This window comes from Leucoraja erinacea, chromosome 1, assembly GCF_028641065.1.
Source record: "Leucoraja erinacea ecotype New England chromosome 1, Leri_hhj_1, whole genome shotgun sequence".
Classification (NCBI taxonomy): Eukaryota; Metazoa; Chordata; class Chondrichthyes; order Rajiformes; family Rajidae; genus Leucoraja; species Leucoraja erinaceus.
In genome coordinates this window covers 16,811,657-16,825,772 of record NC_073377.1, presented here as the reverse complement: position 1 = coordinate 16,825,772, position 14,116 = coordinate 16,811,657, and the positions used below count along the sequence as shown (strand labels likewise).

Here is a 14,116-nt window from a genome sequence, read left to right as displayed (position 1 = left end):
TACAGCTGTTAATGTTGTAATAAAATGTTCTCTTACTGGGTGCAATTTAAAGTGGCACCTGTTCACTTCATCATTAATAAGATGATTTCTCTTTCACTAATAGAAACACCACCCCCTGGCTATATTAGTGAAGATGGGGAAACCAGTGATCAACAAATGAACCAAAGTATGGATACAGGCGAGTATCTATTTTCTTCGAGGGTGTATTGGTAACCCTACAATACATTGTGTAGCTTTCGACCACTTTATTTTAGCTAAAGTTAAACTAATGTATAGAAACTCTTAAACTTGGTTTTACATTTAAATGTAAACTATAGATTATGGTGCTTTTCTTCTAATTCACTTAAAAGAGTAATTTAATTTGTTATTAGCTATCTAGAGACTAGACAATGTGACAATAGTTTAGATTAAAATATGTGAATTTAATCTAATGTATAGTTGAAGGAATGGATCAGCACAGTTGTGTTTACAATTCACGAAAAGTGTCAATGTTTTCACCTTTAGGGTCTCCTGCAGAAATGTCACCAAGTACCTTATCACCAGTTAACCACAGCTTGGGTAAGATCAATTGCACCATTTATTTGAAATGCCCTAGTAATAAACATTTGGTTGTGATATAGAAGGTGGCCATGTTGGACGTTGAGTTTATGCTGCCTCACAGGATAATCTCAATCCCAGGTAACTTTTGACCTATCCTCTCCACGTTCCCATTAATTCCACGAGCCATTTATATTGGAGGCAAATTGCAGTGGAAATTTGGAAATTAGAACACATGGAAGAAACCCATGTGATTACAGGAAGAATATGCAAACTCCAGTGGGTTTCAGGAGCTGTGAAGTAGCACTCAATCTCTACATCATGTTCAGCAATTGATAAAAAAGGAGAGATGATGTCGTTTATTCAATCCTTAATATCAAGAATTTTTTATATATAAAAGTCACTTGAATTAAATAATTAAAACCATGTTCAATAAATTAAATAACGGTGAAAACCTTCCTTTGGAGTCTTTGCAGTTTGTTCAAAAAGGTTCAGTAAAGAGACTTTGGAGGAACATTAAACAATATAGAACAGGTATTTCAGCCCACAATGGTTGTGCCAGTCATCATGTCAATTTAAACAAGGAAGGCCAGTAAAGAGCCCAAGGCCTTGTGGCGTTTGAAGGCATTTGGTCTACTCGCTGGAGTTTGGAACGATGAGCGGAAACCTCATTGAAACTTATCAAATTGTGAAAGGCCTGGATAGAGTGAATGTGGAGAGTATGTTTCCACCAGTGGGAGAGCCTACGACTAAAGCTCAAAGCCTCAGTATAAAAGGCGTATCTTTAGAAAAGATATGAGAATTTCTTTAGTCAGGGAGGTGAATCTGTGGAATTCATTGTCTCAGATGGCTGTGGAGGCCAAGCCAACGGATATTTTCACGGCAGAGATTGATAGATTCTTGATTAGTAAGGTGTCATGGGTTATGGGGTGAAGGGAGGAGAATGAGGTTGAAAGGGAAAGATAGATCAGTCATGATTGAAGGGTAGTGTAGACCTGATGGGCCGAATTGCCTAATTCTGCTCCTAGAATTTATGAACAGTAATACCAACACCTTAAACGTATGTCACTTGTTCTTTGCTGGTTGCATTTTGACCCATTAATCTTTGGGGAATTGAACACTTTTGCTGATTCCCACTGAGAATTGCCCTGTTGTTTTTCAAATATTCCCATAATCTTTTATTGATGTCTGAGATTACAGATGGATTTAAAAGTTAGATTTTAAACTGAAAAGAAATATTTTGGATATCAGCACTTCCACAGTATTGTTTTAGTGAGATGATCTAGGAAATAAGACAAGGCTTCAAGAACAAGTTTTGAAATGGTTAATTTTTTAACTCTGTTAAAATTGTACATGATTTGACACCATGGATGTTTCCGTTCATTTATGCCAAATTCGGAGATTGCCAACAGCTGCTGTTTCTGGATTATAAAAGTTGTTGGGATAAGGAAGTAGTTTTTTATTCTACCTCTAATTCCCCGTCCATTTGTTTTCCCATGTTTGCCTTGTTTGGCATTCTGTGAAGGTTTTAGGAATTACCGTGTCCTTTAGATATCAACATTATTAAAATTGCAACATTTGAAAGTTATTTCACCTTTCTATTCTACCAAAGTAGATTGCTTAAGTGAGTGGGTAAGAACAGGGCAAATGCAATTTCATGCCATAATGCAAAGAAAAGTTTTTTTTAATGGTGAGAGTTGTTCAAAATCACCAAGATGTCCTCTAAACAAGTTACTAAACCTGAATGTGCAGGAAGCAATTAAGTGGGAAGTGACACATTGTACTTTGTTACAGGAATATTTGAGTGAGGAGTAAAAATGTCTTGCTGCAATTAAATAAGACCATGAAAAGGAAAACCTCAATAGGCTACTGCATTACTGAGTTTAGAAGAATGAGGAAACTGCATTGACATTTGCAAAACTCTGACATTGCTTAACAAAGTGAACATCTTTTCCCTGGCTGAGCCAGGTGTTACAGTCTCAGATTAAGGGCTAAGATGACGAGAAATGTCTCCATTCGGAGGGTGGTGAATCTTTGGAACTAGCTGTCCTATAAGGCCTTGGAGATCAGTCATTAGAGTTTATTCAAAACAGAAATAGATTGATTTCTGCTGTATATTAAGGGAATTAAGCTATTATAGATGTAGCACAGCAAAAGGCATTGAGGTGGAAGCTCAGTTATAATCTTGATGAATGGCAGATCAAGTTTGAAAAGCTAAATGGCTTCCTACTCGTATTTCTCATTTCCCTGGTACATGACATTTAAAAATATGTTCCTGCCTATTCAGTTAATCTATCTGTATATCCCTGAAATACCCCTGCATTCTCCTCATAGCCCATACCTGATCTTGTATACTCAGCAATCTTGGGTATATTCCATTTGATTTCCCCAGTGATGTAGATTGTAAACAGCAACTATTCCTTCTGCACCCTACTAATGTCAGCCTCCCAATGATACACAGATTTCTACAAAAAAGTGTAGAAATATGTGGGCCATTTTAGAGTCTGGGAGTCCCAACCCTAAAACGGCCCACATAGTCCTACACTTTTGTGTTCATTAACCAATCCTCTGTGTATCATTTCAATACCATCAGCTCTAATTTTGCTTAATAATCTTAGTGGCGCACCATGTATCTGGTTTTTCTTTGTTTATTCTGCTAGTTATAATCTCAATGAAACCTAAAACTAGTCAGGCTTGGTTGCTAATTCATAAATCTATGTTGAATCTATTCTATCCTGTTATTATTTTACACGTAACCCTATTATTGCTACTTTAATAATTGAATCCAGTATTTTCTTTATTACTGATGTCAGGCTGTGGTTTCCTGTTTTCCTTTCTCTTGTGCCTCTTAAATAGTTACAGCTGCTCAAACATCATTGAAAGTCACCAAATGCATTACATTTCCCTCAGTAGTTTTCTGTTACTTAATATAAAAACTATCAAGTTAGACATAATTTTCCTTAACAAATCCATGCTGGCTTTCTCTAAGCAATCTACACTTATCCAAGCAATCAGTTTTTCTGACCCTTTATTAAAAAAGTAGTGTAACGTGCACCAAATTGCATACGACTACTTCAGGGTTAGGGTTATATTCCTCAAGATTAATGCAGCATCTTATTGTATTGGCAGTGTGTCCAACATCATTTTCCTCCTCCTGTGATCAGAGAGGTGATCTTTTGAAAATTATTTTTTCAATAGAATTGCTAACACCCTTTTGAATAAGTGAGCAGACATAGCATTACTTAAGAATCCTATGATGAGCAGGTATAAGGTGATTAGTGCTGAGAGTAATTTTACTTCATACTTTTGAAAGCAAGCTGTCTTCAGCTTCTAGAAGTTTCATATCAAGTCAAGAAGTCAGGTCAAGAGTTTATTGTCATGTGTCCCAGATAGGACAATAAAATTCTTGCTTGCTGCAGCACAACAGAATATTGTAAGCATAAATACAGAACAGTTCAGTCCAATATACACATAAATAAACTGATAAAGTACAATAGGCTGTTACAGTTCAGAGTCTGTTTGTTGGCAAGTTTAATAGCCTGATGGCTGTGGGGAAGTAGCTGTTCCTGAACCTGGATGTAACAGATTTCAGGCTCTTGTACCTTCTTCCCGATGGTAGCAGAGACTTGAGTGTGTGGCCAGGATGGTGTGGGTCCTTGATGATGTTGGCAGCCTTTTTAAGGCAGCGACTGCGATAGATCCCTTCGATGGTGGGGAGGTCAGAGCCGATGATAGACTGGGCAGTGGTCACAACGTTCTACATTCTTTTCCGCTCCTGGACGCTCAAATTGCCGAACCAAGCCACGATGCAACCAGTCAGCATGTTCTCTACTGTGCACCTGTAGAAGTTCAAGAGAGTCCTCTTTGACACACCGACTCTTCGTAATCTTCTCGGGAAGTAGAGGCGCTGATGTGCTTTCTTTATAATTGCATCAGTGTGCTGGGAGCAGGAAAGATCTTCGGAAATGTGCACGCCCAGGAATTTGAAGTACTTGAACCTTTCCACCATTGGACTCCTTGGATTCCTATTAAATCTTTTCCCCTTCACCTTGAACCTATGTCATCTGCTCCTCGATTCCCCATCTCTAGTTTTTAGTTTTTTTTAGTTTTAGAGATACAGCGCGGAAACAGGTCCTTTCAGCCCACTGGATCCACGCTGACCAGTGATCCCCCGCACATTAACACTATCCTATACCCACTAAGGACAATTTTTACATTTACCAAGCCAATTAATCTATATACCTGTACCTCTTTGGAGTGTGGGAGGAAACCGAAGATATCGGAGAAAACCCACGCAGATCACGGGAAGAACGTACAAACTCCGTACAGACAGCACCCGTAGTCAGGATCGAACCCGGGTCTCCAGCGCTGCATTCGCTGTAAGGCAGCAACTCTACTGCTGTGCAAGCGTGCTGCCACAAAAGGGCAAAAGTCTCTGTGCATCTGGGGGAAAGACTGTGCATCAACCTGATCTATGCTTCTCATGATCTTATACACTTCTATAAGATACCCCCTCATCCTCCTGCGCTCCATGGAATAGAGACCCAGCCTACTCAACCTCTCCCTATAGCTCACACCCTCTAGTCCTGGCAACGTCCTCATAAATCTTCTCTGAACCCTTTCAAGCTTGACAATATCTTTTCTATAACATGGTGCCCAGAACTGAACACAATTTTCTAACATGACCTCCCATCTTCTATACTCAATACTCTGGCCGATGAAGGCCAGTGCCAAAAGCCTTGTTGAACACCTTTTTTTTTCACCTGCGACTCGACCTTCAAGGAACCATGCACCTGTACTCCTAGATCCCTCTGCTCCACAACACTACCCAGAGGCCTACCATTTACTGTGTGGGTCCTGCTCTTGTTCGACGTCCCAATATGCAACACCTCGCACTTCTCTGTATCACATTCTATCAGCCATTCCTCTGCCCACCTGTCCCGATCCTGCTGCAATCGTTCAAAACCATTTTCACTATCTGCAAAACCACTAACTTTTGTATCATCAGCAAACTATATGTTCTCATCCAAATCTTGTAGATGACAAACAGTAACGGGGTCCAGCACCGAACCCTGAAGGCATACCACTAGTCGCAGGCATCCAGTCTGAGAAGAAACCTTGCACCATTACCCTCTGCTTCCTGCCATGGAACAAATTTGATATCCATTCAGCTATCTCTCCTTGGATCCCATGTGATCTAACCTTCCAGAGCAGCCTACCATGCGGAACCTTGTCGAACGCCTTACTGAAATCCATGCACACGACACCTTCAGCTCTGCCCCATCAACCTATTTGGTCACGTCTTCAAAAAAATCAATCTGATTTGTGATACACGACTTCCCACGTACAAAACCATGTTGACTATTCCTAATCAGCCCTTGCCCATCCAAATGCCTGTATATCCAAACCCTTCAGAATACTCTCCAGTAACTTACCAACTACAGATGTTAAGCTCACTGGCATTCCCAGCATTTTCCCTGCAGCCCTTCTTGAAAAGTGGTACAACATTTGCCACACTCCAGTCATCCGACACCTCTCCTGTATTTAAGGACAACTCAGTGGTCCATTACAAATTGAAGAAACCTTGCACATTCCAAATTGAAAAGGCCTTGCAAGGTGATAGGGCCTTGCACAATGAAATGCTATTGTGTAGGAATATTGTGGAATTGCAAAGGCCCTGCTCTTAAAGCAGTTTGAAAGAACAGATAACTGTAAAAGCCAGCCCTTCCAGTATCTTCCAGTTGCATGTACTGGCAAGGACTTTCAGACATGTTCATAAATCAATTGAAAACCACTATTTTCTACTTGGCAAATTTCAGGGATCAGGAATAGATTTTTCTTTCAAGCCACGATGGTCTAACTCGCTGGGAAATCTGTAGATGATCCCGTGTGCCTTCTGCCCTTCTTGTCTCTCACCAATGTACAACTGCAACATAACATCCTAACTTCTATACAATATCCTGACTGAAGGTCAATGTGCCGAAAGCCTTCTTGACCAACCTACCCGTGATGCCACTTTCAAGGAATTATTTACCTGCACTCTTAGATTCCTTTGTTTTACAACAGTCCCCAGAGGCGTGCCATTCACTGTGAAGGTCCTACCCTAGTTTGACTTCCCAAATGCAACACCTTGCACTTATCTGCATTAACCGCCAGTAACCATCCCTCTGCCCACGTCCAACTGATCAAGATCCAGCTGTAATTTTTGATAACCATCTTCACTATCAACAACACTTTTGTGTCATCTCCAAACGTAATCATCATGCCTTGCACATACATCACCTAAATTGCTGATTTTATGCTATGTATAACTGAGATGGTAGATGTAATAATGTAATCTACCAGAAATCAATGGGTTTTTACAATGTCCTGGAGGATTGGAAAACTACAAATGTAACATTGCTAAGATAAGACTGATGGAGTAAGCAGGAAAATAACCAGTTGGACATTGTCCTGGTGCTAGGCTGGTCCAGGTTAGTGTATATGGGAACTGGGGTGACGAGGAAAGTTTAATATAAAGTTGGCTCGGTGGTAGGAGAGAGAGTATGGTCGTGGAGGGTTGCTTTTCTGTTTGCAGGCCTGTGACCAGAGGTGTGCTGCAGGGTTCAGTGCTGGGTCCATTGCTGTTGATCATGCATGAAAGATTTGGAAATTAATGTAGGTGGCATGATCAGCAGGTTTGCGGATTACATCAAAAGTCATGGTTTACTGGACGCTGAGGAAGGTGTCTAAAGTTACAGCAGGGAAGGGCATACATGGCAAGGCTCTCGGAACTGTCACTGAACAGTAAGACCTTGGGCTACAAGTACAGAGTTGCCTGAAAGTGACGACACAGATATAAAAAGTGGTGAAGAAGGCATATGGAATGCTTGCCTTCATCAAACTTCGACCAAACTTTGAAACCGAAAGTTGATATGTCAGTTGTACAAATTGTTGGTTAGGTCACACTTTTTTGGAGGTGTTGCGTGCAATTCTGGTTGCCGTGCTATGAGAGCTATGCGATTAACCCATAGCAGGTGCAGGAGATATTTACCTGTATGTTGCCTAGACTGGAGGGCTTGAATTTTAAGATGAAATTGGCAAGGCTGAGACTATTATGGAGCGAATGAGGCTGAGAGGTAATCCTAGAGCTTTTTAAATTGTGGTACATCAACAGGGCGGATCGTCAATTGTTTTACCAACAGATCCGAGGGGCTGTTTTTCCACACAAGCATGTTAGGTAAATGCCACAAACTTTACGAGGAAATTTTAGAAGTAGGTGCAAATTATGCAGACAAGGGCATTCGATCCAATTTGAGATTCCAGCTACTAAGACAGATGTGGACAGTAATTTGTTCTTCCCCCGCACAATTAAAGCATGGAATAATCTTCACCCTACCATAGTTACCTAACCAGATGCAACTAAATTCAAGGTAGCTCTTTCTTCCCCAAAACCCTTTCCGGACATGAAGTTAGCAGATGGAATATAATGTGGGGAAATATGAGGTTTATTCTTTGGAAGGAAGCATGAAAAAAACAAATTACAGGCAGTCCTAGGGTGACATAAGGGTTTTGTTCCTATGAACTGTCTGTAAGCCAACTTCTCTAAGTCAGAAACATCCGTTTTCTATTGTAACGCATATCCTATTGCTCTGCATACATTTGCTATAATTTAATTATATAATCTCCTGTCAACCAAGAAATCTGGATTGCATTTACAAAAAATTGGTTAGGGTCACATTTGGTCTATTTATTTGTTTTTGAGATGGGGGTAAGTCATTCGGCATAGCTGACATCTCACTATACCATATGGTTCGAAAGGGCATTAAAATTTCAGGGTAGGATTTAAAGAGCTGAATTGTTTATATCTGGTGGTCTGGGCAAAGCTGTAACTTGGGCCAATGCAGCCACCAATAATTGGTATTCAACTCATTGCTGTTTGTAAGGCATAACTGTATATCTATACACTAAGTAAAAGTTGCCCTTTTTGAGTTTTTAACAGCAAGTGCTTTAGTTCTTGAGAGACAAAGTTCACTATTAAAAGGTATTTGTCAGTGTTTGCTTGCTGTAATTGAATCTCTAATCATGTTTGTTTAATTTGTATCTGGTCAATGGCTGTTGGAGTTGTGACTTCTGTTTTGGCAAGGAAATGATTCAAAACATTAAAAAGGTCCATGTATCATTAATATTCCTGAAAATGTCATATTACTTAATGTAACAATATCATACTCTTTTGCCATTGCAGATCTACAACCTGTAACCTATTCAGAGCCAGCATTTTGGTGTTCAATAGCATACTATGAGTTAAACCAGAGAGTTGGTGAAACCTTTCATGCATCTCAGCCTTCACTAACCGTGGATGGATTTACAGACCCATCAAACTCGGAAAGATTTTGTCTGGGTTTGCTATCCAATGTCAACAGAAATGCAACAGTTGAAATGACACGGCGACATATTGGTAAGCGAGTCTGTAAACATAAAATTTTATGGGATGAGAATGCTGTGTCCAAGAAAATTAAGATCATAAACACCGTTACCGAATGAAAGATGAACTAATTTGTAAGGTACAGATGACCAATAGCAACTTGCTAACAAGAAATCCAGTAGATCTCTCTCTTTCGGAAAAAGAGAGAGATCTACAATAATTATAGGCAGCATGGAGTAAATGAGATGCTTGAGTATAAAGAATGTAAATAGAATCTTAAGAAAGAAATTAGAAAAGCTAAAAGAAGATATGAGGTTGCTTTGGCAAGTAAAGTGAAAGTAAATCCAAAGGGTTTCTACAGCTATATTAATAGCAAAAGGATAACGAGGGATAAAATTGGTCCATTAGAGAATCAGAGTGGACAGCTATCTGCAGAGCCAAAAGAGATGGGGGAGATATTGAACAATTTCTTTTCTTCGGTATTCACCAAGGAGAAGGATATTGAATTATGTGAGGTAAGGAAACAAGTAGAGTAACTATGGAAACTATGAGATTCAAAGAAGAGGAAGTACTGACACATTTGAGAAATATAAAAGTGGATAAGTCTCCAGGTCCGGACAGGATATTCCCTAGGACATTGAGAGAAGTTAGTGTAGAAATAGCAGGGGCTATGACAGAAATATTTCAGATGTCATTAGAAATGGGAATAGTTCCGGAGGACTGGTGTACTACGCATGTTGTTCCATTGTTTAAAAAGGGGTCTAAGAGTAAACCTAGCAATTATAGACCTGTTAGTTTGACGTCAGTGGTGGGCAAATTAATGGAAAGGATACTTAGAGATAATATATATAAGCATCTGGATAAACAGGGTCTGATTAGGAACTGTCAACATGGATTTGTGCCTGGAAGGTCATGTTTGACAAATCTTCATGAATTATTTGAAGAGGTTACTCGGGAAATTGATGAGGGTAAAGCAGTGGATGTTGTATATATGGACTTCAGTAAGGCCTTTGACAAGGTTCCTCATGGAAGGTTGGTTAAGAAGGTTCAATTGTTGGGTATTAATGGTGGAGTAGCAAGATGGATTCAACAGTGGCTGAATGGGAGATGCCAGAGAGTAATGGTGGATGGCTGTTGTCAGGTTGGAGGCCAGTGACTAGTGGAGTGCCACAGGGATCTGTGTTGGGTCCACTGTTGTTTGTCATGTACATCAATGATCTGGATGTTGGTGTGGTAAATTGGATTAGTAAGTATGCAGATGATACTAAGATAGGTGGTGTTGTGGATAATGAAGTAGATTTTCAAAGTCTACAGAGAGATTTATGCCAGTTGGAAGAGTGGGCTGAAAGATGGCAGATGGAGTTTAATGCTGATAAGTGTGAGGTGCTACATCTTGGCAGGACAAATCAAAATAGGACGTACATGGTAAATGGTAGGGAATTGAAGAATGCAGTTGAACAGAGGGATCTGGGAAAAACTGCACAGTTCCCTGAAGGTGGAATCTCATGTAGATAGGGTGGTAAAGAAAGCTTTTGGTGTGCTGGCCTTTATAAACCAGAGCATTGAGTATAGAAGTTGGGATGTAATGTTAAAATTGTACAAGGCATTGGTGAGGCCAATTCTGGAGTATGGTGTACAATTTTGGTCGCCTAATTATAGGAAGGATGTCAACAAAATAGAGGGAGTACAGAGGAGATTTACTAGAATGTTGCCTGGGTTTCAGCAACTAAGTTACAGAGAAAGGTTGAACAAGTTAGGTCTTTATTCTTTGGAGCGCAGAAGGTTAAGGGGGGACTTGATAGAGGTCTTTAAAATTATGAGAGGGATAGACAGAGTTGACGTGGATAACCTTTTCCCACTGAGAGTAGGGAAGATTCAAACAAGAGGACATGACTTGAGAATTAAGAGACAGAAGTTTAGGGGTAACATGAGGGGGAACTTCTTTACTCGGAGAGTGGTGGCTGTGTGGAATGAGCTTCCAGTGAAGGTGGTGGAGGCAGGTTCGATTTTATCATTTAAAAATAAATTAGATAGTTATATGGACAGGAAAGGAATGGAGGGTTATGGTCTGAGTGCAGGTAGATGGGACTAGGGGAGAATACATGTTCGGCACGGACTAGAAGGGCCGAGATGGCCTGTTTCTGAGCTGTAATTGTTATATGGTTAACTGGAGCATAACCTAGGTATAAGAGAAAACAGAAAAGCTGATGCTGTTAATCCATTGACAAAATTGGGCAATCTCCACAAATCTTTAAAATATCCCCACTGTCATAAAACCTTCCATTTAGAATGCGGGGGGGGTGGGGGTACAGCTGCCACGTGCGGCGGCAGGCTGTAGATAGGACTTTTCGGTTCTTTTGTGGGTTATTTTGTAACTTTGGCGGTGCCAACATACGCCGACACTTATGCACTGCCTAGGTTGTGTGCAAAACATTGAAATTGAATTGAGAATTAAATATTAAATTGTGCAGCAAAAACTTCCATGGACATATAAAAGGAAAGGGCAACTTACCTCTTGTGACTGAGAATGAAATGAATGGAAAAGGAACAAGGGAATTACACACAATTAGTGGATTGACAATGTCTATGACGTGGGATTAATTTTAGGGAGCATTATCTGAATTAAATGCAGACAATTCACCAGGACCTGATGGCCTGTAACCATGGATTTTAAGGGAAATGGCTGCAGAGATAATTAGACCCATCATTTAAAAATTTCCAATACAATTATGGAAGGAGACTGGCTTTAGCCATCTTAATTACAGCGCCACCTTCCTGTGTCGCCTTGGCTTTGCACCGTGTGAGTTTCACTCAGACAGCGCTCCCCCCCGCTTGCCCTGTCCCTTGCCTGCATAACGGGCTGGTGAAGGAAGCGGTGTGTGTGTGTGTGTGTGTGTGTGTTTGAGTTGCCGGTTTTTCAAGCGACTGCCGGCAACTGGACAGTCGTAGGCAGTCTCCTTAAAAATCGCCTAATTGTGATAGGCCCATAATATTTCCAAGTATTCTGTACTTTGCATTTTTCTTAATAAAAACAGCCGTTCGTGTTTATTCTTTTAACCTACTCATTTGGTAGTGACAAGGTATTCCTAATGGAATTTGGTGATGCATATGTATTCATAATATAACTTTTTTAATTTTAGGCAGAGGAGTGAGATTATATTACATCGGTGGGGAGGTTTTTGCTGAGTGCCTGAGTGATAGTGCCATCTTTGTTCAAAGTCCTAATTGTAATCAGAGATACGGCTGGCATCCTGCAACAGTGTGCAAAATTCCACCAGGTAAGAAAGGTGTTTCGATGAAAAACCTTTTTCGTTCCAGTTGAAGGAAGCAAATTGTTGTACTAATCTTGAATTTTAGTTTATAGAGTCATGGAAACTGGCCCTTCGGCCCAGAATGCTCTGCCTCCAATAGCCTTGCCTACCTGCGTTTGACCCACACCCTTCTAAACCTTTCCTATACATGTACCTGTCCAAATGTATTCTTAAATGTTGTGATGGTACCTACTTCAACTACCTCCTCTGGCAGCTTGTTCCAAATACCCAACGTCCCTCGTGTGGAAAAAATAGCCCCTGGGTTCCTATTTACTTTATTTGCCATGTGAATACAATTTAGTACAAGTATCACAATAATAAGCACTTTGATGCATATTAGATAAGCATTTCAGATACTGTACAAGTGCATAGCAGTAATACACTGACAGTACACAAAGTCGCCAGTTTGGAGCCATTTTCAAGTCCCAGTTGTTGTAAGCGCAGGGATCTTGATCTGACCATCTGACCAGAATCGAGTGATTCTAGATAGATGTTAAGGTGGGCATTTTGAGCAAGGGAGTTGCAGTGCATTTGATTAGAAGCTAATTGACCTCAATGAAAGATAGGTGAGAGAATATGTAGAAACATTGCATCCAGGGGCTCTAATTTGTGTGTCTGCTGTTTGTACTGAAAAGAACTGAGATTTGCAAGAATTCAAATGATTTTTGGCGACTTTAGAATCCTAAAAGAAAGTTCTGCTCAGTTTAATTTGTCACGTGAAAGGTTTTGTTGCATGCTCGCCAGTCAGCAGAAAGACAAAACATGATTACAATCGAGCCATTCATAGTGTATAGATACATGATAAGGGAATAATGTTTAGTGCAAGGTAAAGCCAGCAAAGTCTGATCAAAGATAGTCCGAGGTGTCATCAATGAGGTAGATAGTAATTTAGCACAGTTCTCTGGTTGTCGTGTATGATAATCGAACACAAAGTATTTAAACAAAGTTGCTGTTGATAAATGATGATGAGTGAGATATTATAACAATTCCAGATTGTATAATTCCATTTTGTCAAGAACCATATTCTAAATTGTAACATAGATTGAAAATATTAAGTATTAAATAAACGTTACAGCCTTATTCTAAAATGGATTCAATTCATTTTTTATCATCAATCTACACCCAATATCCCATAATAAAGAAGCGAAAACAGGTGTTTTTAAATTTTTGCAAAGTAATTGAAAAGAAATAACTGAAATATCTTATTTATATAAGTATTCAGCCCCTTTACTCAGTACTTTGTTGAGTCACCTTTGGCAGCGATTACAGCCTCAAGTCTTCTTGGGTATGGAAACATAGAAATTAGGTGGAGGAGTAGGCCATTCGGCCCTTCGAGCCTGCACCGCCATTCAATTTGATCATGGCTGATCATCCAACTCAGTATCCTGTACCTGCCTTTTCTCCATACCCCCTGATCCCTTTAGGCACAAGGGCCACATCTAACCCTCTTAAATATAGCCAATGAACTGGCCTCAATTACCTTCTGTGGCAGAGAATTCCAGAGATTCACCACTCTCTGTGTGAAAAATGTTTTTCTCATCTCAGTCCTAAAAGATTTCCCCCTTATCCTTAAACTGTGACCCCTTGTTCTGGACTTCCCCAACATCGGGAACAATCTTCCTGCATCTAGCCTGTCCAACCCCTTAAGAATTTTGTACGTTTCTACAAGATCCCCCCTCAATCTTCTAAATTCTAGCGAGCACAAGCCGAGTATCCAGCCTTTCTTCATATGAAAGTCCTGACATGCTAGGAATCAGTCTGGTTAACCTTCTCTGTACTCCCTCTATGGCAAGAATGTCTTTTCTCAGTTAGGAGATCAAAACTGTACGCAATACTCCAGGTGTGGTCTCACCAAGACCCTGTA

At 40.1% G+C, this 14,116-nt stretch overlaps 1 protein-coding gene across 3 annotated transcripts in view; it reads left to right on the top strand.

Annotated features, from left to right (window-relative positions):
* Positions 1–14,116, top strand: part of smad2 (SMAD family member 2) — a 93,842-nt gene that overhangs the window by 65,592 nt on the left and 14,134 nt on the right. For all 3 annotated transcript variants that reach the window (XM_055658638.1, XM_055658804.1, XM_055658724.1), the window contains 4 exons: positions 104–178; positions 505–558; positions 8,762–8,974; positions 12,082–12,219. In XM_055658638.1, the coding sequence (XP_055514613.1) occupies positions 104–178; positions 505–558; positions 8,762–8,974; positions 12,082–12,219 (480 nt within the window). The remainder of the gene's footprint in view (positions 1–103; positions 179–504; positions 559–8,761; positions 8,975–12,081; positions 12,220–14,116) is intronic.